Genomic DNA, 20,692 nt, shown 5'->3' with positions numbered 1-20,692 from the left:
ACCATGATGATCTTTGACCGTCGGCGGCGAGCCAGCGACGGTACGACAAGCAGGCTCTCGCGAAGGAGTTTGTGGAGATGGCTTCGGAGGAGGAGCGGATCGAGCGGGCAGCTGGCGTGAGGGAGTCGAGGTATCAGGCGATGCCAACGACTCGGGTCGCGGACGAATGGCGCAGCTGGATCCGCACAGCACAGAAGCAGGAGCAGCGCGAGTACAAGCGCAGGGATGTGAGTCGGCGTGCGGTCCTGCTTTGGTCGCTTGAGCATCGCTCGCTGACCCGCGTTCTTGCCGCTCCTCTTCCAGATGCGCATCTCACCCGAGCTGTACGCGACGGTCCGCGGGTTGCGGCGGTCTATCGCACAGAAGAAGTCTGCAGCGGGACAGGCGCGGCGACAGGAGGCTCAGCTGGCGGCGGAGTGAGCGGACGAAGCAGGGTCAGAGTAGACGAACTTGGAGTGGTCGAGCGGGTGCTGCAAGGTCGACATCGTCCACCTCGGCGGCGGAAGGTCGTCTTCGTCACGTTCACGTCGCTGTCAAGCGCTGCGCTGCTCTACGGCGCCGCTCCTCTCGTCCAATGCCCTCCTCCAAGCCATTCACCGCTTCAACTCCTCGCAACTCCGCCTCCCTCGCCTTGCCTCGCCTCCCTCGACTCCCCTCGTCCTCGTCGACGTCTCCTCGTCGCCCGCACCACTCCCACAGTCTCTACGACGCCGTCCTTGCGCAACATTCCCTTTGCGACCGTTCGCCGCCGACGGCTCGCCGTTGCCCCCACCTCGACTTTCGTTCGGCAGCGAGTTCGAGTCGCTCTTCGTCCTTCGCACGCAACGCAGACACGCTCGCAGGGACGCGGACGACGAGCCAGACGCAATGCTCGCACCAGCCAGGCTCACGATGCGGCGAGGAGCTCGCATCGCCAACCCGCGACCGCTCTCGTCGCTCGCTTCTTCGGGTCGACTGCACACGCCTGTCAGCTCCCGAGGGCGCGTGCAGGAGCTCAGCAGGCGTTTCAATGTCCCTACTACACCCTCCCGACTTTTCAGCGCAACAGCAAATGCAGCGGGGCAGGTCAAGCCGTTCGTCCTCGCCGACATTGGAGAGGGAATCACCGAGTGCGAGATCGTCAAGTGGTGCGTACGGCTGCTCTTGTGTCCTCAGTGTCTTTCATCGGCAATGGAAGGCATTGGCGAGGGAATGAGCGGGACCTTGTCCTCCTCGACCTGGACGGCGTGCCGAAGGATGTCAACCTTTCACAAATCACTCGTCGCCAGACTCGCTCGAGCATGAGGAACAGACACTTAACCAGACTCTGACGGGCGAGGCGGAAGGAGGGAGGCGAAGGGAGCAGCTCGTGCGAAAGACCGGGCGAAGAGCTGACGAAGGACTTCCTTCCCGCAGGCTCGTCAAGGAGGGCGACGTGATTGAGGAGTTTGACCCCGTCGTCGAGGTCATGTGCGTGTGATTCTCTTGGCAAACAGCGCTCTCCGAGCTGACAACGCGAACGACAGGTCCGATAAGGCGTCTGTGGAGATCACTTCCCCGTTCTCCGGCACGATCGCCAGCTTGGCAGGAGCAGCGGGCGACATGCTCAAGGTCGGAAGTGTGTTGTGCAGAATTGAGGTAGAGGGCGGTGAGGCAGAGGCCGACGCGGCGCCTGCAGCGGTAGAGTCCGCACCCGAGCTTTCGCCAGCTCCCGAACCGCCAGCGACCACACCCTCCTCCTCCAGCACTCCCTCACCTTCATCATCACCCTCGCGAACATCGGGCGCGGAAGTGCTCGCCACTCCAGCCACTCGAAGGTTCGCCCGCGAGCACAACGTCGACCTGGCTTCGATTGCTGGCACGGGTCGAGACGGCCGTGTCACGAAGGAGGACATCTGGAATTTCGTGTCGGAAGGTGCTTCGGCCGCCTCTTCCGCAGCTCCAGCGTTCGCTCCAGCGCCAACTTCCGCCCCGACAGCTCCCGCTGAATCGACCACTATCACGCTCAACTCGACTCGCAAGGCCATGTACCGCGCCATGTCAGCGTCGCTCCAGATCCCGCACTTCTCGTACTCGGACGTCGTCGACGTGACCGAGATCGAGCGGATGCGCCTCACGCTCGCAGCCAACATCCCCCTTCAGTACCGCAAGACGCTCAAGCCGGCAGACGAGGCGACTCTCGCACGACATGAGCAGTGGTCGGGTGCCGCTCGCGTCGACCCCAACCGCCAGTTTGACCGCATTACCCTCCTCCCGCTCCTGCTCAAGGCGCTCTCGCTCGCCATGTCCGAGCACCCCATCTTCACCTGCACCCTCTCCCCTCCGCCAGCCGCCGGTCCCGCATCTACCGACCCCTCGCTCGTCCGCCGCCCAACCCACGACATCTCGGTCGCCCTCTCGAACCCCTCTCCAGCCGGCGGCCTCTTCACGCCCGTCCTCCGCTCCGTCAACTCTTCCTCCGTCTTCGATCTCGCCTCTCGCCTCGTGCACCTCCAGTCTCTCCTCCCGACGTCCGACAACGGCGCACCCAAGTTCCCTCCGGAATACCAAGGCGCCGGCACCCTCACCCTCTCGAATATTGGCGTCATTGGTGGACGGACAACGCACCCGGTCGTGCCGCCGACGGGTCAGCTTGCGATTGGAGCGATTGGGCGGACGAGGGTCGAACCGCGCTTTGTAGATGAGGCCAAGGCGAAGCGGGTTGCGAGCGGGTTGGAAGAGGCTGGAGCTGGCGAGTTGAAGGTCGAGCCGCGGCTGGTCATGGTGCGTCTCACGCTGCTTCTGACTTTCTCAACAGTTATGTCTGCTCCCGAAGGGACGAGGACTGACAGTGCGCTCACCTCTTTTGCAGGACGTGACTTTCTCGGCGGACCACCGCGTCGTCGAGGGCGTCGAGCTCGCTCGGTTGGTCGAGTCGTGGAAGCGCATCGTAGAGAACCCCGCTCGGCTCGCTGCATAGCCGTAGAAGCGCATTGCAGTCCTCGTTCTTTCAGCAGCTTGCGAAGGTCCCGCCGAGTCGCTTCTCTCGTCGTCGCTGCTGCCGTTCCGCTGCCGTGTTCAAACGTGCAATCCATTGCGCGAGTAGACGCAAGCCAAGAGACCCAACCAGGCTTGAGAAACACATCCTCCTCATTTCCCTTTCCTCCCGCCGTTGGCCTTCTTCGACGTCGACGCCTTCTTGCTCTTGACGGGCTTCGCCTTGGGCTGTATATCATGGGGTCGCTGCTTCAGTACACTCGCTAGCGGGACGGCATTCGAGAGTTGCGAAGATGCTTCTCCCTCGAAACGCTACTCGAGAGCGAACGTACCTCCTCCTCCTCCGCCGTGGTCTCATACTCCTCGCGATACCACTTCTCACCCTCTTCCGTGAACAAGAAAGACTGTCCCTCCTGCTTGACGTAGCCCTCCTTCATCCGCCTCTCGAGCGCCTTCTTCAGCGAGTTCTTGTACGAAGCGTGGTCCGTGTCGACGTCGCATTCGTCCTGTGAGGGCAAGAACAAGACGGGTAACTCCGTCAGTCGCCTTGGAGCGAGAGGACGAGGAGACGACGTCGTTCGCCTCACCCTGAAGTAGTGCGCAAGCTTGATACGAGAGACTTTGCCGCTGTTCGATCCGAGCGAGGGCGTCAGTACCTCGTCTGCGTCTCTTCCGTGCGTACTCGAGCCTCAAGCAGCCCTCCGAGCGGAGCCTGCACGACTTGGCGACCAGAAAGGGCCAAGAGTGAAAGCGACACGCACCCGTTGTTGGCGCGTCGGAGCGCAGCATCGAGCATCTCAACGTACGGAGGCCGGGCACTTGAGCCTGTCATTGTACGGGCGGAGCGAGAGCGGGTGCTGTGAGAGAAGAAGACGGAGAGGAGAGGGTTGCGAAGGTCGAGGGGGCGAGGCGACTTGAGTGGCGCCGGAGTGGCTTACGAGCAGTGCGAGTGGGTAGAGACGTTCGAATGCACGTAGCAGAAGCGGTGGGAGCGGCAGGGAATGCAGGGCTCGTATTCTCGGTGAGCGTCTCCTCATCTTCCTCTCGCCTCGCCAGCGTATCTCACGAGCATACCGCATTGCACAACCGTCTACCGCTCCCGCCCATCTCCGCACATTGGCCTCTTCAGCGCCTCATGACAGCATGGTCATCCAAGCGAGGAGGAAGAAGAGCATGAAGAGTGGGAAGACGGCGAGGACTGCGCGGTCCTTCTCGAGTCGGGTGCCACCGAGGAAGTTGACCGCGGCTATCGCACGGCCAAGCGAGTCAGTAAAACCTTCGACATCATCTAGGAAAACGCCGCGGCAACAGCAGCATCGTTTCCCAGGAAGCGCGAGACTAGCCGGACTCACCCCATACGCTCCACCCAAACGCAGCCGCACACACCGGCAGTCGAACCCAGAGCATCCGCACAAAGACCGAGACGAGCGCGGCGAGGTCGAGGGGGAAGATGCAGTAGCCGAGGACGCAGAGGGATTGGAAGAAGGAGCTGTGCGCGGAGACGCGAGATGTCAGCGCTGGCCGATCTCGCCGATCTCTATCACGGCAAACGAGTCCGCCTCGAGGTAGCGCCAGGCGAAGGAGCTGAGAAAGCGAGACGTGACAACTCACACTTTGCCGCCGAGCAACTTCGCATTCAGCGTAACGACGACCGAGCCAAGCCAGACGATGACGAAGACGCCGGTGAAGATGGGGAGGGATTGTTCGGCGGGAGCTGCGGGCGAGGATCACGGGTGAGCGAGTTCTTCACGGAGGGTGCAGGCAGAGGGGAAGCGGACCGTTTGTCGAGAGGAGGATGGCAAGTAGTAGGCAGAACTGCGGTAGCACAGCAGTGTCAGTGTGGTCATGCGTACTTGACAGAGAGCCGCAACGCACGATGAGCGGTCCCCAGAGATCCCAATCCCTCAGAACCGCATTCTCCGATGTCGGATGCAGGACTTGCACGATCTTGTTCCCGATGGCTCGCAGGTCGCGCATCTATGGAAGGCGTTCTTGGTAAGCACGGAAGCGAGGAGTGAGCGAGCGAGAGTGAACGAACGATGGTTTCCGAGACGGGCTCGTCCAGCGTGTCGGTTCCGGTGTACCTGCAAGAACATCGGGGTCAGCAGACTGGGAGGGGAGTCACCAGAGTATCGTACAACGCCTCCATCGGCGCATACTGGACTCAAAGGCCCCTCGAACGCCGACTCACCTCGTCTCTGTCTGGATCCCCCCAAACGTCGTCTGCCTCTGCGTCCTGGTCCCGACACTCGGTCCTCCACCGGGTGCGCTCCCAATCTTTCCTTCCAGCAGCGGACTCGTCGCGCGCCCCTTGCCCTTGTCAGTCGAGGACGAAGCGGGCACGGTATGGGTGGGGAGGAGACCCTGTCCCGCGGTCGCGACGAGGTCGTCTTCGTCGTCGTCTGCTGCGATCTCGTAGGCGTGGTGTGTGGAGGTCATGGTGAAGGGACTCTGGCTGGTCTGGCGGGTGTGAGCGAGGGGAAGAGGTGGAGCTGCGATGTGGTGTGCGGAGGGGCTGGAGAGAGACGGCGACAAGCGCAGCGGGATGGCCGAGTCGCTTGTGCTAATCTGTAGAGCTCTGAGCGTGTCTAGCTGTGCAGCGACAGTCGCAGCGAGGGTGAGAGCGCGAAGAGACGACCGCAAGAGCGTGCCCAGCGGGAGCAAGTCGCAAGGTGATTGCCTCAGTCGCCGTCTGAAGGCCTGTATGTGTCTCCGAGTGAATGTGTACCGTGTATTAGGATTTGCTAGCTCTTTGCTGCCGCAGTCTGAGCGAGTCGAGGTGAATTTCGCTTGCTTTTCCTCAACCTCCTTCGCTCGCCTCGCACTCGTCTCCAGTAAATCCGGCAGACTGTAAGAGACGCTGCTACGACAACTCCTGCGCAAGCAAGAAGAGAACGAGCGACTTGGACGTGGGTCACGTGCGGTGAAATCGCTCGACGCGCGCTGCTCGCGACCTTGCTCTCGCCATCGACAACGACCCTCGTACTCGCTGGACCCGCTCGCTGGACTGCTGTGCATGGTCAGCACACTCGTTTAGACCGGACAAACCACCCCTGCTGCCCTGCGAAACCCCCATCCATCGAGTCCACCCCGTTCGCCCGCTTCCTTCAACACCCGCCTCGCACAGATGGAGACGACACAGACGCCGTTCGAGACGCCCTCGAAGCCACCTATCTCGGTGGACATCTCGACCATCGAAGCAGCCAAGGAGAACATCGTCCCGCTTCAGTCGGGCCGCTCCGCATCCCAACTCGCCGCCCTCTCGTCCTCGACTCGCTCCGGCCTCGGCGTCAAGCTCGATGCAGAGCACGCTCGTTTCCAGGCGCAGATTGACGCGGTCGAGGTGTACGAGCAGACGGGCACATGGGAGGATGGCAAGGACGGCCTCAGTGCAGACGATGTCGCGTTGATGGCCGAGGACCCGCTCGACATCTCGCACCAGTACGTCCGGTTCATTGTCGCCAACTACCCCGCCGGAGCAAGCGCGTCGAACAAGCTTGTCCCCGTGCTTGAGGCGACAACGCGCAAGTTCCTCGGCGACGGGAGGTACACCAACGATCCGCGTTACTTCCGCTTGTGGGCGCACTATGCGAAGAACATGGAGAATCCCGAGGATTGCTACCGCTTCCTCTTTGCCAAGGGCATCGGCGAGAAATTGGCGGCCTTGTACGAGGAGTACGCCAAGGTCCTCGAGGCGAAGCACAAGTGCGTCGCCCTCTCATTTGATCTCCAGAGTCTCGAAGTCACGTTTTACGTGTCCATAGACGCCAGCAAGCCGATCAGGTGTACAACCTAGGCATCAACCGCCGTGCGACCCCTCTCGACCGCCTGAAGCGATCCTACCTCGACTTCCAAGCACGCATGCTCGTCGCGCCTCCTCCTCCCTCACCTCCCCGAGCGACGACCTCCTCTTCTACCAGCACTGATTTCCGACCGATCCTCGCTTCCTCCTCGACTTCCCGACCCGCTCAAGGCGGAACCGGTATCGGCGCCAAAGGGAACGGCGCGTCCTTTGCTGTCTTCCGCGATGCGAGTGCGGATGAGAATGGAGCGACGAAGGGAGGTTGGGAGGATATGGGGACTGTCAAGAGTCGGACGAGGGAGAATAACGAGGAGAAGAAGGAGTGGGGTGGGGAAGTACTGCCGCAGAAGACGGGGCTGGCGAAACCGGGAGGGTTCAAGCTGGAGGTGTACCGCGACGAGGTGAGTCTCGACTCTCTCAACAGCGGCGATCGAGAGCTGACGAGGGCTGTCATCTCACAGACCGCCTCGGACGGCCCTTCCTCTCACCGCCTCGACGAAACCGACGTCTTCTCTCGCTCCATCCGCGCACCAACAGAAGCCGAGCTCCTCCGCTCGAACCCTTTCAAGAACTACTCGTCCTCCGATGCCGACCTGATCGCTCGTGACCCGCTTGAGGGGTTGCAGGTGCTCGCTTCGAGTTCGGCGGCGACGAAGGTCAAGAGTTCGTCGTCGTCGTCGGCGGGAAATGTGAAAGATGCGGAGCGCAAGGTTAAGAAGGAGAAGGTCGCGTCCTCTTCCACAACTTCCGCCTCGTCGACCTCGAAGACCCGCGCTTCGTCCTCCTCCAGACCGTCCCCCTCCGCTTCGACCGACTCCTCCGCCAAACCCAAAGAACGCGTCGCATGTAACCTCCACGCCGTCTATCCTAAGCCCGGCACCGAGTTCTCCTTTGAGGAGATCAAGGCTGCGAGGCGGAAAAAGAAGTATGTTGTTGAGGATGTCGAGAGGTGGAATGGATGGGAATGGGCGGAGAAGTGGGATGAGGAGTGTAAGAGGACGGAGAGTGAGTTTGGATGCTAGCGAGCCCTAACGGAAGCGCTGACCGGCTGAATTTGCAGGAACGACTTACGTTATCGACCCGGCGACCGGCTGGCCTGTCCTTCACGACCAACAGACTGGAGGTTAGTTCTTTGATGCTCCTCCAGGGAACCTTCCGCTGACCATCGCTGCGTGTAGCTCCCCTCTACGACTTCCTCCCCCGTCCAGCTCCGCCGACTCCCGAGCCCGAACCCACTCCAGTCGCCTTCGTCGAGGCGGCCCCTCCATCGCCTTCTCCTGCTTCGCCTCTCGCCCAGCCCGCTACGCAGCGCAACCTGCTCTCGCCGTCGCCTCCTCGACAAGTCTCGCAGGCGGTCGCTCCGCCATCTCCCCCTCGCTCACCTTCTCCCGAGCCGCTCGACCCAAACCGTACCCCCTCACCGACGATGAACACCAAAGCCGCCAACGCCCTTCTGGACCACCTCTTCGCCAAGACGCTCGACTTCACGAAGGTGAACCGAGGAAGCGGCGGAGACGGTGACTCGTTCGACGATACCTCGACGGACGACTCGGACGACGACGACGCGCCTTTCGGCGGCGTCCCTGGCGCAGCAAGCCAGTACTCGACGCAGGGTGCCACGCAGCAGAGCGACGTGTCGGATGCACAGTTCGTGCCTTTCAGCCAGACCAGGAGCCAGATGGACGACGACTCGGCGTACTATGGCAGTCAACGACCAGGCGCGTCGTTGCAAGTCCCGCCGGAGCCGGTTCAGAACCGCCTCATCACGCTCGACGAAGTCGACGAGGACGCCGAGAATTCGCCTGTCGCTGCTGCATCCGCCGCGCCGCCTGCCCCTGCTCCCGTTCAGGTCTTCCGCGACTCGTCCTCGGCTGCCATTCCTGCCACTCCGAGCGCAGGTGCCTTCCGTCTCGTCACGAGACCGGGCTCGGCGCGCGCACCGCTCGGTATCAAGGTCGGCACGCCGCTTGGCCAGCCTCCGAAGCAGCCTGCCATCAGCGTCTTCCAGGACAAGCCGGTGCAGGAGAACGACGAGGAGAACGTCTTCGGCGGTGACGTCGTTCCGTCATCTCAAGTGAGCGAGTCGCAGCTGCCGCTCGGTGGCCTTGAGGCGTCGGAAGACTCGTACGTCGAGCCAGGCGACTTTGAGGCCCCTCTTCGCGGGTCGCAGGAGGACGGCGAGCGCTTCCGCGGCGACGGGTACGACCTTGGGCGACGAGTGCCAGGTCAACCGAGTCGTTACGCTCCCTTCGTCGAGCAGATGACGCCCATCGTCGAGCGGACTCTCGAGTTCACCGCCGCGACGAGTCTCGCATCGAGCCAGCGTAGTCGGAGGGACAGTTACTACCCGACCGGCGCGGCGAGTGCGACGGTGCGCGAAGAGGACGAAGACGAGGACGGGCCGAGCACGGAGGAGGACGACGACGAGGGCGACCGCGCCTTCATGGGCAGCTTCGCTCAGCCTTCGTTCGTCCAGCAGCCCCCCCAGAACGTGGGAGGCGATTTCCAGCAGCAAGGACACGACCAGGACAGCACGTCGGACAGTTCGGACAGCAGCAGCGATTCAGACTCGGACGACGAGCAGGACTTGCAGCCTCAGCCCATGCTTCCGCCGACTTCCCTGCCGCCTCAGATCTCTTTCACCGACCATGCTGCACCGAGCCGTTCGTCGCTCGGCCAGGACACCTCCTACGACGTCTCGCCCAACACTTCGCTTCCCGAAGGCTTGACCATTACCGGTAATCAGAGCGGCATGACGACCAACATGGTCGTGAACGACTCGACTACGACTGGACAGCCCCAGTCACCATCCGCCGACACGACTCCGACATCTTCCGCCGCCATTGACCCTTACAGCGCTTCCACCCTCTCGACAATCCTGCGCGCCGCCAATCCTCCTCTCCTCTCCCGACCTGGCATCTACGACCACCGCACCGACGTCGCCGATCGTCTTGCAAGTCTCCAGCTCGCTGCGAGGAAGCGGGAGAAGGGCAAGGGCGGCAAGGACAGGACCGGCACCATTGACGAGGCGTGGGATCTCGAGCTCGCCGGCGAGGTCATCTCGGTACGCGAGAAGCTCGGCGAGGGCTCGTACGGCGCCGTCTTCCGCGTCGCGATGGGAGCGGGCGACGACGATGACTTTGACGTGGACGCGGACGACGAAGTCTCGCTGGCGGTCAAGGTCGAGCGGCCGGCAAACCTGTGGGAGTTCTACGTTCTCTCGCAGCTCCACTCGCGACTACCCGAACGAATCCGGTCCTCCGTCATCTCGGCTCAGCGGCTCTACGCCTTCCAAGACGAGTCCTTCCTCTTCCTCGACTACTGCGACCAGGGCAGCCTCCTCGACGCCGTCAACCGGGCGAACGATTCGGGAGTCGCGGCGAGCGCGACCGGCGGCGCCTCGCAAGGTCTCGACGAGATCCTCGCCATGTTCTTCGTCGTCGAGCTCCTCCGCATCGTCGAGGGCTTCCACTCGGTCGGCTTCATCCACGGAGATCTCAAGATCGACAACTGCTTGCTTCGCCTCGAGGAAGTGCCGGGCGGCGCTCGCGCCTGGTCGTCCTCCTACGACCCGTCCGGCGCGAATGGCTGGGGTTCGAAGGGCCTCAAGATCATCGACTACGGCCGCACCATCGACACGTCCGCATTCCCTGCCGGCCAGACCTTCTCTACCAACATCGAGGCAGACCAGTTCGACTGCGCCGAGATGCGCGAGGGACGACCGTGGACCTTCGAGCCCGACTACTTCGGCGTCGCCTCGATCGCCTACAACGCGCTTTTCGGCCGCTACATCGAGACGAAGCGGGTTCCTCTCGACGACGCACAACCTGATGGGCCGTCGAAGTGGGTCCTCGCGCACACCTGGAAGCGCTACTATCAGGTCGACCTCTGGACCAAGCTCTTCGACACACTGCTGAACCCGCGGTCGGTCAAGGCTGACGGCGCATTGCCAATTATCGATGAGCTTGCGTCTGTACGGTCCGAGATGGAGGAGTACCTCAAGGTGAATGGGGAGAAAGGCGGCAAGAGCTTGCGAGGCATGCTGAAGAAGCTGTGCGTGCTCCTCTCGTCGTTTTCCGCTCGCTAAGCGTGGACTGACGCTCTCTGCGTCGTCCAGGGAGATCTATTCGATGTCGCGGTAGACAGTTCGCCGGAGGACGAGCTGGTTTTTATTTTCGTCTTTCCCTGTACCATCTGCGCGCTTTCTCGACCGTTCCATCTCTCTTCCCTTGCATTGGAAAGCATACTGCACCTGCCAGCTCCGTCTGTGGCGAGTTGTGAGCGACGTCGTCCGGGTCGACCTTCGCAACTTGCTCTCTTCTTCCTCCTCCTCACGTCACTCCGCTCACTTCGCTCCAGGCTCACTATGGCTGGCTCAAAGGAACACCCTCCGTACGTCGAGATGCTCGACGCTGCTCTCCACCGCGCCAACAACGGGTGCGTCTGGTCCCGCTCCTCCTCCCCGCTTGCACGTCAAAAGCAGTCGTATGGGCTGGGACTGGCTCGGATGGGCGCGTGACAGGTTTCACGAGGATGCCAGGGGACGCAGCAAGCTCGCTGACCCGCTCCCGACCCGTTCTGCAGCGAGAAGGTCTCCCGCCAGAGGATTGCCTCGTACTTGCGGGTGAGCACAGCGGTTGTGCTCGGCGGGCTGGCAGACCTTGACGCATCGACCCGATCTTCTTGCACAGGACAACTACCACATCAAGAGCGACACCGACGCCTTCAAGAAGAACGTCAAGTCCGCCCCCGAGAAACGCATGAACCAAGGCTACTACGCCCAGGACAAGAACTCGTGGTATCTGACTGACGCTGGAGACGAGTTCTACCGCGGGCAGTACGAGACCAGCTCGGAGCAGGAGGACGACGAGGTGCGCGACGCTTTTCTCCATGACCTGCTCGCTTACTGGCGCTTTCCTCGAGGAGAGGGTGTCTCTTCAGATGTCGCTGATCGCTTGGACGACACAACAGCCCGCGCCGAAGCCTGTCAAGAGCGTGAAGGTGTCCGAGTCGAAGAAGGCGAGCGGCAAGGCAAAGTAGCTGGAGTTGCATACGATGGATGGATCTCGCTTGAGATGGAGCGTTTCGGTTGGGCTTGCTTCTATCCTGTCTGCGCAATAAACCTCTCAAGCTTTGGCGGATCGGCAGCAGCGCCGAGAGAAGCGAACCGGCGGGACCTTCGCAAACTGCTGAAAGAACGAGGATTGCAGCGCACATCTGAGCGCTAGGCGGCGAGCCTGGCGGGGTACTCTACGATGCGCTTCCACGACTCGACCAGCCGGGCGAGCTCGACGCCCTCGACGACGCGGTGATCCGCCGAGAAAGTCACGTCCTGCGAAAGCGGCGAGCGAACTGTTAGTCCTCGTTGTTTTGGGAGCAGAACTGAGTCTCAAGTTACTCAGAAGGAGCCTGAGACGCACCATCACCAGCCGTGGCTCGACCTTCAATTCGCGAGCTCCAGCCTCTTCCAACCCGCTCGCAACCCGCTTCGCCTTGGCCTCATCAACGAAACGCGGCTCGACCCTCGTCCGCCCGATCGCTCCAATCGCAAGCTGGCCCGTCGGCGGCACGACCGGGTGCGTCGTCCGCCCGCCAATGACGCCGATATTCGAGAGGGTGAGGGTGCCGGCGCCTTGGTATTCTGGCGGGAACTTGGGTGCGCCGTTGCCGGACGTCGGAAGGAGAGACTGGAGGTGCGCGAGGCGAGAGGCAAGGTCGAAGACGGAGGAAGAGTCGACGGAGCGGAGGACGGGCGTGAAGAGGCCACCGGCGGGAGAAGGGTTTGAGAGGGCGACCGAGATGTCGTGGGTTGGGCGGTGGACGAGCGAGGGATCAGTGGAGGCTGGCCCGGCAGACGGCGGAGGGGAAAGGGTGCAAGTGAAGATCGGGTGCTCGGACATGGCGAGCGAGAGCGCCTTGAGTAGGAGCGGGAGGAGGGTAATGCGGTCGAACTGGCGAGTTGGCTCGACGTGAGCGGCACCCGACCATTGCTCATGTCGTGCGAGAGTCGCCTCGTCTGCCGGTTTTAGTGTCTTGCGGTACTGAAGGGGGATGTTCGCGGCGAGCGTGAGGCGCATCCGCTCGATCTCGGTCACGTCGACAACGTCCGAGTACGAGAAATGCGGGATCTGGAGCGACGCCGACATGGCGCGGTACATGGCCTTGCGAGTCGAGTTGAGCGGGATGGTGGTTGATTCAGCGGGAGCTGCCGGGGCGGAAGTTGCGGTAGGGGCGGATGCCTGCTTAGGTGCGGGAGAGGCGGCTGAAGCACCCTCCGACACGAACTTCCAGATGTCCTCCTTCGTGACGCGGCCGTCTCGACCCGTGCCAGCGATGGAAGCGAGGTCGACGTTGTGCTCGCGGGCAAACCTTCGAGTCGCCGGCGTGGCGAGGACTTCGATATTTGACGGTCGAGAGTGGGCAGGCGATGATGGTGACAAGGTGGTAGCTGAGGAGGAAGAGGATGGCGTAGCTGGAGGCGAGGCGGGAGCTGGCGAAGGTTCGGGTGCCGACTCTACCGCCGCGTCCGCCTCTCCCTCGCCGCCCTCTACCTCAATGCTGCACAACACACTTCCGACTTTGAGCATGTCGCCCGCTGCTCCTGCTAAGCTGGCAATCTTGCCGGAGAACGGGGAGGTGATCTCGACAGACGCCTTGTCGGACCTGTTGTTCGCGTTGTCAGCTTGGAGAGCGCTGTCTGCCAAGAGGAGCACACGCACATAACCTCGACGACGGGGTCAAACTCCTCGATCACGTCGCCCTCCTTGACGAGCCTGCGGGAAGGAAGTTCTTCGTCAGCTCTTCGTCCGGTCTCTCGCATGCGCTGCTCCCTCAGCCTCCCTCCTTCCGCCTCGCCCGTCAGAGTCTGGTTAAGTGTCTGCTCCTCATGCTCGAGCGAGTCTGGCAACGAGTGATTTGTGAAAGGTTGACATCCTTCGGCACGCCGTCCAGGTCGAGGAGGACGAGGTCCCGCTCCTTCGCCTGCAAACGCCTCCCGTTGCCCATGAAAGACACCGAACACTCAAGAAGATGCGTACGCACCACTTGACGATCTCGCACTCGGTGATTCCCTCTCCAATGTCGGCGAGGACGAACGGCTTGACCTGCCCCGCTGCGGCTGCTGATGCGCTGAAAAGTCGGGAGGGTGTAGTAGTGAAGTTTAGGTGACTGCTGAGCTGCTGCATGCGCCCTCGAGAGCTGGCAAGCGCGTGCACTCGAGCCGAAGAAGCGAGCAACGAGAGCGGTCGCGGGTTGGCGATGCGAGCTCCTCGCCGCATCGTGAGCCTGGCTGGTGCGAGCATTGCGTCTGGCTCGTCGTCCGCGTCCCTGCGAGCGTGTCTGCGTTGCGTGCGAAGGACGAAGAGCGACTCGAACTCGCTGCCGAACGAAAGTCGAGGTGGGGGCAACGGCGAGCCGTCGGCGGCGAACGGTCGCAAAGGGAATGTTGCGCAAGGACGGCGTCGTAGAGACTGTGGGAGTGGTGCGGGCGACGAGGAGACGTCGACGAGGACGAGGGGAGTCGAGGGAGTCGAGGCAAGGCGAGAGAGGCGGAGTTGCGAGGAGTCGAAGCGGAATGGCTCGGAGGAGGGCGTTGGACGAGAGGAGCGACGCCGTGGAGCAGCGCAGCGCTCGACAGCGACGCGAATGTCGCAATGACGACCGTGTGCCAACGAGGTGGACGTTGTCGACCTGCAGCACCCGCTCGATGCCTCCAAGTTAGTCTACTCCGATTCTGCTCCGCCCGCTCGCTCCGCCGCCAGCTGAGCCTCCTGTCGCCGCGCCTGTCCCGCTGCAGACTTCTTCTGAGCGATAGACCGCCGCAACCCGCGGACCGTCGCGTACAGCTCGGGTGAGATGCGCATCTGGAAGAGAAGAGGCAAGAACGCGGGTCAGCGAGCCAGTCTCCCGCGACCAAAGGAGGACCGTAAGCCGACTCACATCCCTGCGCTTGTACTCGCGCTGCTCTTGCTTTTGTGCTGTGCGGATCCAGCCGCGCCATTCGTCCGCGACCCGAGTCGTCGGCATCGCCTGATACCTCGGTTCCCTCACTCCGGCTGCTCGCTCGATCCGCTCCTCCTCCGAAGCCATCTCCACGAACTCCTTGGCGATTGCCTGCTTGTCGTACCGTCGCTGACTCGCCCGCCGACGGTCAAAGATCATCATGGTGGTCTTGATGGGCTGTGGCCGCATCCGCTGCATCGGCGGGTTGAAGGCGGTCGCTCGGATGATGGAAGGAGCGGGTCTTGGGACTTGTCGGGGCTTGACGACGTGTGTGGGCTTCTTTGCGTGAAGGAGGATGAGGTGGTCTGCCAGTTCGCGCATCCGTTCGAGGTGTACCGACGAATGAGAGGTGCTCTCTAGCTGGTGTAGGAGCTGTAGTAGGAGGAGGAAGGCGTCAGCTCGCCTTGCCAGCCAGTTCGAGGAGGGGAAGAGCGGAAGAACGCACCTCCTCAGCCTCGCGCAGCTTCGGTTTGACCTTGTTCACCGTCCGTAAGCTCCTCCACTGCCTGAACTCGCGCTTGATGTACTGCTCGATAGCCAGGCGATGGTGCTCGTCGAGAGGAGCCGTCCTCGCTGCCCGGAGGAGAGGGCGGTACGAACACCACAACACGGGGAAGCGGTGGAGCGGCGAGAGTAGCGCCGGACTCAAGACCATCCTGCAAGTCTGTAGCGCTGTCAGGCGAAGTCAACGAGCGAGGCGGCGAGCGTACAAGCACTCGAACCTCTCCTCGTCCTCCTTGGACCGGGACTGTTCACTGCTCTCGCTGGGTTGCGCACTTTGACTGGCTTGCTGTGGTCTTCTGACTCCTCTTCTGCTCGCCGGAACGGTCTACGAGGTGCGCACGCTCTCCCACGCCCTCCCTCACCCACTCGCGATTCTCATCAGTTCTCGCTCGCACAGACCCAACCACTCGCCCAGCCGCAGCGCAGAACACGCCGAGCACGACAACAGAACCGTTCACATACCATCGCCTCGCCTTCAGTCTTCACCCGCGCCATGCCCCGCCTCTCCCTCGCCCAGACTCTCCCGCCTGAACTCCTCTCGCGCATCTTCGGCTGGCTCGTCGAGATCAGGTCTGGCGAAAAACCCAACTTTCTCAGAGCCAACATAAAGAACCTCGTCGAGTGGCCGTGGACTGCCAACATCCCGGACTTGCGCGACTGCACTCTCGTCTGTCGACGCTGGCGCCCTCAGGCCCAGCAAATGCTGTTCCGCTCAATTGCGATGCGGGAAGTGGACGACAAGAAGCTTCTGAACCAGCTCCGAATCCAGCCTGAGCTGGCCGCAGCGGTGCGAGTCCTGGACATCCAGCTGGTGTCGAAGGACTTCGTCATCGACCTCGAGTCCGATGACTGCGCCAGCGCGATCCGGCGGATCGAAGCCCTCTGCAACACTCGGCTATCCATACTCGAGCTCTGCACGCGAGCGTGCCATCTCGTCATCGGCGACGTTGTGCCTTCGCAACGCGAACGCCTCGTCGGGATTCTCGACAGCTTGCCCCTCAAGTCGCTCATCGACGTCGAGGTGGACTCGTCCCGATACTATCCTTCCTCTCGGGGGCTTGTATGGCTTTCGGTACTCGAGTTGTGCAGCCTGGCGCAACGACCGACGCTTCGGAACCTTGCCGTCTTTTCCCACAGGGACGAGCACGCCTACACTTCGCCGTTTGTACCTATCCCCGGCCTTCACTCCCACCTGACCGCCCTCAGCATGCAAATCTCGCACACGCAAGACGCACGCAGGCTGATTGCGATGGCAGCAGCGACTTTGCGTCGCCTCAGCATTGTCTCCCGTAATCCTCTTCCCGGCCACATCTTCGCCCCGATCTTTGCCTCGCTCTCTCTTCTCACAGAGTTGGACGTGTTCGTGCGGGTGAACATCGAGGGCGGCGAGACGAGCTGGTTTTCGACGATCCTCCCGAAATTGGGCTCTCTCAAGCGTCTTGCCGTGAACATCCACTTTGCGGATGTCTCAACTCTTTTGGCTGCCCCATCAAAGGTGCAAGATTTAGGCTACTGGACCGACGAGACACGGCGGCGACCGTCTGCCCCTTTTCTCCGAAGTCTTCAGGCAGCCTTGAGCACCAGCTGGACTCCCCTTCCCTACTCAACGCTACGCGTTCCCGACCCCGAGAGCTCAGGCGACGAAGTTAAGCGCGAGTACGCCGCTTTGGTCGACGTGTGTCGCAGCCGCGGGGTCGAGTTGCAGGGTCTGCCGGGAACAGGTTACCACCCGCTTATGCGCACGCAGATCTCTTTCTTCTGGTGCGCGCCTCTCTTGCTCGGCTTCTCCTCGATGCTGACTGTTCTGCTCTTCAGAAACCCACTCAGCACTTTCTTCGACAGTACCGATCGCGTCCCGCTTCGCCGTCTTCCGCAAGATTACCTCGTCCTGCATTCTACACCAATTCATCTGTGCAGCGCGTCGAGCGACAGTTTAGCTGAGAGGCATGCAGAGCGCCGTCGGTCAGGCTCAGCTCGCGAAAGTTTGGAAAGTCTTGCCGTCGACGCTCTCTTGCTCCTTCGCCTCCGCTTCGTCGCTTCCTCGCTTCAACGCCTCCGCTCGCTCTGAGAGGCGCAGTCTCGCTCAGTTACCGTCAATCGCGCCAGGCTTCCTGGCCTTACGCTTCAACACCTCTCCTCTTCTTTTGTGTCGACACCTCACGCTTTTCGACGGATCCTTCCGCCCAGCTTACTGCAGGCCACGCTCTGGCATTCGTGAAACACGTAGCATTGTACTCGCGCGCTCACGAGACCGTCGGTGCGTCGCCAGGCCTCCCACAGCCTCATCAGTGAACCTAACTTCAAACGGTCGCAGACTCACTACGAACAGGCTTGCGCGCTAGCAGAGCCAGAGTCACACAGTCTGAGCCCTTACGACTCCACGGCACACCCCAACCCGCCCTCCCATTCCCGTCTTGCCGCTCTCGACCGTCCCCTCTTCAGACCCCTCCTGCTCCCATCGCTCGCCTTACCTTTCCGCCGCCGCCATGGACCCCTACGCGCTCTACAACAATACCGAAACTCCCGCCGCCGGTCCCGGCCCCAACTCGATGGCCTTTCGCGCCAACCTCGCCCCGGCTTCACAAGAAGACGACATGTATCGCCTTCCCGACGTCCCTGCGCACTTCCAGACTGCGCCCGCCCCAGCGAGCGAAGTTCCCGTCGACCCCAGCTTGGCGAATGGGTCAACGGGCGCGAAGGATGGAGATGCGGCGCCTCCGCCGCGAAAGAGGCGGAGGAAGTCGCCTGCTCAGCCGGCGAAGCGGAAGAAGCGGGTCGACACGCCTGTCGAAGCAGTAGAGGAGTCAGATGGAGAGGACGATGACGGCGCGGGGTCGTCGCCTGCTGATTCGGGTCGAGCGAGGAGCGTCTCTCTCGCTGCGTCGGTTATGAAGGGAAAGGGACGAGGCGGCGGCGCAAGCACAGCCGCGAAGAACGGACTCAAGATCAGGTTACCGAAAGGCGTCGAGGTGCCGCCTATTCCGACGCTATTCCAGGGGCACACGAACCTGGGCAAGTTGCTCGACTCGGTCAAGCAGGTGGTCGTTGCGGGAGGGGGTGAGGCGCGTGTGTTCGAGGGCGAGGGCGAGGACGTCATGACGGAGGAACAGCTGGACGAACTCGAGCGTGCGACAGACCCGTGAGTTTTCGCTTTTCCCCTTCTCAGGCTTCCCGCTCACCGGCTTCTCCTTCGTATAGCGAACTCGTCATCAAGCTCCTCGCTGACCTCGCGCACCAGCGCGAAACGCTCGACCAGGCGTATGCAACGCTCAACGACGAGCTGTTCAAGGCGCAGATCGAGGCGAGCGTGCTCAACAACGTCCAGGCACTGCTAGTGGTGCGCAGCGCAGTCGCTCGAATCCACCGCCTGGAGTGACGCTGACAATTACGCGGCGGCGCCCGCAGGAACAACGCGAGCTGATGCGAAAGGCGCAGACGGGGTGAACCGAATTCGTAGCTCCCGCTTCTCTCGCCGAGCGCGGTAAACAGAAACTGCTGCTTCGTTTTCAGAGAAGTGGAGAGGGGAGAAGGCGAAGCTGTCTACTCGAGCGAGAGCGCGTTCAGGCCGACATGAACTTGACGCCAGCGGCGACTGTGCGGAGCGAGAGTCAGCGCAAGCAAGGGAGCGAGCGGACAGGAGGGCGCGCACTGTTCTTCTTGAGGTCGGGAAGGCAGGCCTCGAGGAGCTTCTGCTCGGTCGGGTGGAGGTCGCCGACGGGGTGGATCTTGGCGACGGTGCCCTCGGACGAGAGCTCAACGGGGGAAGAGAAGAACTCGACGCCCTGGTCCTTGTAGAGGGGCGACTCGACGTAGGTGCAGAGGGTGACGCCCTTCTCGCCCTTCATGGCGCGGAGGAGCGAGTCGGTGAAGTCGGCACCGGCGTAGGCCATCGAGAGGGTGGCCGATCCGGCGCCGTCCTTGGCCTTGACGACCTCGTCACCGCCGTACTGGATGCGCTTGACGAGCGCAGCGAGGGTCTCGCCGCCCTGCTCGACGACCTTCTTGCCGGCCGGGAGCTGCGAGAGGAGGGGGACGATGGTCGGGCCAGAGTGGCCGACGACGACGGGGACGTTGGTGTCCTTGGGCTCGGTGCCGGCGATGCCCGAGAGGAAGGCCGAGGCGCGGACGATGTCGAGGGTGGTAACACCGAAGAGGCGCTTGGGGTCGTAGACGCCAGCCTTCTTGAAGACCTCGGCGACGATGGGGACGGTCGAGTTGACCGGGTTGGCGATGATGCCGATGCGGGCCTTGGGGGCAACCTCGGCGGCAGCCTGAGCGAGGTCGCGGACGATCGAGGCGTTGGCCTGTGCGGAGAAGAGTGTCAGCGTTCCGAAGGAGTCTTCGCAGCGCATCAGGGCGCGGCGAGCCTGCCGCCCACGCCCCGACTAGCGTTTTCTGAGACAGCATAGCACGCACGTTGAAGAGGTCGTCACGGGTCATGCCGGGCTTGCGGGGCATGCCAGCGGGGATGATGATGATCTCGGCGCCCTCGAGCGCCTTCTTGAGGCCATCGTTCTCCGGGCCGTAGCCGACGCACTGCGCGCCAATACGAGGGGATAGTCAGTACTCTGTAGAGCCTCTGAACGAAGTCTGCTCTAGTCTTTGCTGTTCTGCGGCCCAGCAGAAGCGACGCCTCCTGCTCCTCCTCCTCGAGTTGGCCGCGCACAACACGCCCAGCGCTCGCTCGACCGCGCAGCACATCCTTTGTGGGCCCTCCTGGAGTCTGCCATCGTCCTCGCCCCTCGAACGGCCTTGGACGAGGCGAGCGAGCATCCTCCCACTTTCCCCGACCCTCGTCTCCTCGCTGATCTAGCGATCGCGGCATCCTCGCGCGCGCGGTCGCTCCAGTTCGCACGAACAGCCCGAGCAAGCACGGTAGAGCTCACGGTCGAGGGAGTGTTGCAGTGGCCGACATCGGCGGCAACACCCGCCGCGAGCCGGATGTCGTAGAGGGAGAGGTGCGAGACGAGCGGGTTGAGCTTGAGGAGGAGCGAGAGCGGCTGGCCAATACCACCTGTCGTGCAACGGTAATCTTTTCGTCAGTACGGCATTCCCTCGGAGGCGCAGCGAGGCGAGCTGAGCGAGGTCGTCCTCCTCCCAAACGACCACGGCTGCAACTGCTCCGTTCTCGCGCCCAAGAGAGCGGATTGGCTTGCCTGCGGCGCCCAATACGGCAACGCGAGTGTTGGCGCGAGCCGAGGTCGAGAACGAGCGAGCCAGGCGCGAGGATTGGCGAGTAGCGGCGAACATTGTGAACGGTGGGAGGACAAGAGAGAAACAGCGACGGCGAGCCCTCGTCGACCTCGCTGGGCGTGCTAGAGACAAATGCAGTGTACCATTGACATGCAACAACAACCACGACAGACCACGCAAAGCCAAATAACCGACGACATCAAGCGCGAGAACCACTCCTCCCTCCTCCTCCTCACC

General features: G+C 62.5%; 10 protein-coding genes and 1 pseudogene across 11 annotated transcripts; 6 read left to right on the top strand and 5 right to left on the bottom strand.

Annotated features, from left to right (window-relative positions):
- On the top strand, positions 1–420 carry RHTO_04373 (hypothetical protein; annotated as a pseudogene; the record flags this gene model as incomplete). Its single annotated transcript has 2 exons — positions 1–227; positions 304–420.
- A 447-nt stretch (positions 421–867) lies between these two features.
- RHTO_04372 (2-oxoisovalerate dehydrogenase E2 component (dihydrolipoyl transacylase)) lies at positions 868–2,938 on the top strand (the record flags this gene model as incomplete). The annotated part of the gene is made up of 4 exons (XM_016418039.1): positions 868–1,127; positions 1,396–1,449; positions 1,506–2,742; positions 2,831–2,938. The coding sequence occupies 4 exons, from the start codon at positions 868–870 to the stop codon at positions 2,936–2,938; spliced, it is 1,659 nt and encodes a 552-aa protein (XP_016270716.1).
- A 170-nt stretch (positions 2,939–3,108) lies between these two features.
- Positions 3,109–3,787, bottom strand: RHTO_04371 (Histone H1/H6 domain containing protein; the record flags this gene model as incomplete). The annotated part of the gene is made up of 4 exons (XM_016418038.1): positions 3,109–3,183; positions 3,288–3,461; positions 3,543–3,582; positions 3,717–3,787. 4 exons carry the CDS (start codon positions 3,785–3,787, stop codon positions 3,109–3,111), a joined length of 360 nt encoding a protein of 119 aa, XP_016270715.1.
- Positions 3,788–4,088: 301 nt separating this feature from the next.
- Positions 4,089–5,394, bottom strand: RHTO_04370 (Yip1 domain family, member 6; the record flags this gene model as incomplete). The annotated part of the gene is made up of 7 exons (XM_016418037.1): positions 4,089–4,201; positions 4,308–4,444; positions 4,567–4,669; positions 4,734–4,770; positions 4,831–4,932; positions 4,994–5,039; positions 5,147–5,394. The coding sequence occupies 7 exons, from the start codon at positions 5,392–5,394 to the stop codon at positions 4,089–4,091; spliced, it is 786 nt and encodes a 261-aa protein (XP_016270714.1).
- A 688-nt stretch (positions 5,395–6,082) lies between these two features.
- Positions 6,083–10,899, top strand: RHTO_04369 (checkpoint serine/threonine-protein kinase; the record flags this gene model as incomplete). The annotated part of the gene is made up of 6 exons (XM_016418036.1): positions 6,083–6,660; positions 6,720–7,158; positions 7,219–7,762; positions 7,818–7,880; positions 7,936–10,810; positions 10,875–10,899. The coding sequence occupies 6 exons, from the start codon at positions 6,083–6,085 to the stop codon at positions 10,897–10,899; spliced, it is 4,524 nt and encodes a 1,507-aa protein (XP_016270713.1).
- A 224-nt stretch (positions 10,900–11,123) lies between these two features.
- Positions 11,124–11,797, top strand: RHTO_04368 (Histone H1/H5 domain containing protein; the record flags this gene model as incomplete). The annotated part of the gene is made up of 4 exons (XM_016418035.1): positions 11,124–11,194; positions 11,342–11,381; positions 11,449–11,628; positions 11,729–11,797. The coding sequence occupies 4 exons, from the start codon at positions 11,124–11,126 to the stop codon at positions 11,795–11,797; spliced, it is 360 nt and encodes a 119-aa protein (XP_016270712.1).
- Positions 11,798–11,981: 184 nt separating this feature from the next.
- RHTO_04367 (2-oxoisovalerate dehydrogenase E2 component (dihydrolipoyl transacylase)) lies at positions 11,982–14,058 on the bottom strand (the record flags this gene model as incomplete). The annotated part of the gene is made up of 4 exons (XM_016418034.1): positions 11,982–12,089; positions 12,178–13,420; positions 13,477–13,530; positions 13,799–14,058. The coding sequence occupies 4 exons, from the start codon at positions 14,056–14,058 to the stop codon at positions 11,982–11,984; spliced, it is 1,665 nt and encodes a 554-aa protein (XP_016270711.1).
- Positions 14,059–14,478: 420 nt separating this feature from the next.
- RHTO_04366 (uncharacterized protein) lies at positions 14,479–15,413 on the bottom strand (the record flags this gene model as incomplete). Its single annotated transcript, XM_016418033.1, has 3 exons — positions 14,479–14,619; positions 14,696–15,130; positions 15,204–15,413. The coding sequence occupies 3 exons, from the start codon at positions 15,411–15,413 to the stop codon at positions 14,479–14,481; spliced, it is 786 nt and encodes a 261-aa protein (XP_016270710.1).
- A 342-nt stretch (positions 15,414–15,755) lies between these two features.
- On the top strand, positions 15,756–17,078 carry RHTO_04365 (uncharacterized protein; the record flags this gene model as incomplete). The annotated part of the gene is made up of 2 exons (XM_016418032.1): positions 15,756–17,023; position 17,078. Coding segments are annotated over 2 exons (1,269 nt in total).
- Positions 17,079–17,748: 670 nt separating this feature from the next.
- On the top strand, positions 17,749–18,706 carry RHTO_04364 (uncharacterized protein; the record flags this gene model as incomplete). Its single annotated transcript, XM_016418031.1, has 3 exons — positions 17,749–18,401; positions 18,461–18,599; positions 18,668–18,706. 3 exons carry the CDS (start codon positions 17,749–17,751, stop codon positions 18,704–18,706), a joined length of 831 nt encoding a protein of 276 aa, XP_016270708.1.
- Positions 18,707–18,822: 116 nt separating this feature from the next.
- On the bottom strand, positions 18,823–20,512 carry RHTO_04363 (L-malate dehydrogenase, mitochondrial; the record flags this gene model as incomplete). The annotated part of the gene is made up of 5 exons (XM_016418030.1): positions 18,823–18,854; positions 18,912–19,566; positions 19,679–19,798; positions 20,149–20,276; positions 20,419–20,512. 5 exons carry the CDS (start codon positions 20,510–20,512, stop codon positions 18,823–18,825), a joined length of 1,029 nt encoding a protein of 342 aa, XP_016270707.1.
- Positions 20,513–20,692: the final 180 nt, after the last annotated feature.

Source organism: Rhodotorula toruloides (genome assembly GCF_000320785.1).
Source record: "Rhodotorula toruloides NP11 unplaced genomic scaffold Scaffold27, whole genome shotgun sequence".
Taxonomy (NCBI): Eukaryota; Fungi; Basidiomycota; class Microbotryomycetes; order Sporidiobolales; family Sporidiobolaceae; genus Rhodotorula; species Rhodotorula toruloides.
The sequence above is the reverse complement of the archived record's forward strand: the minus strand, read 5'-3'. Positions and strand labels throughout refer to the sequence as shown.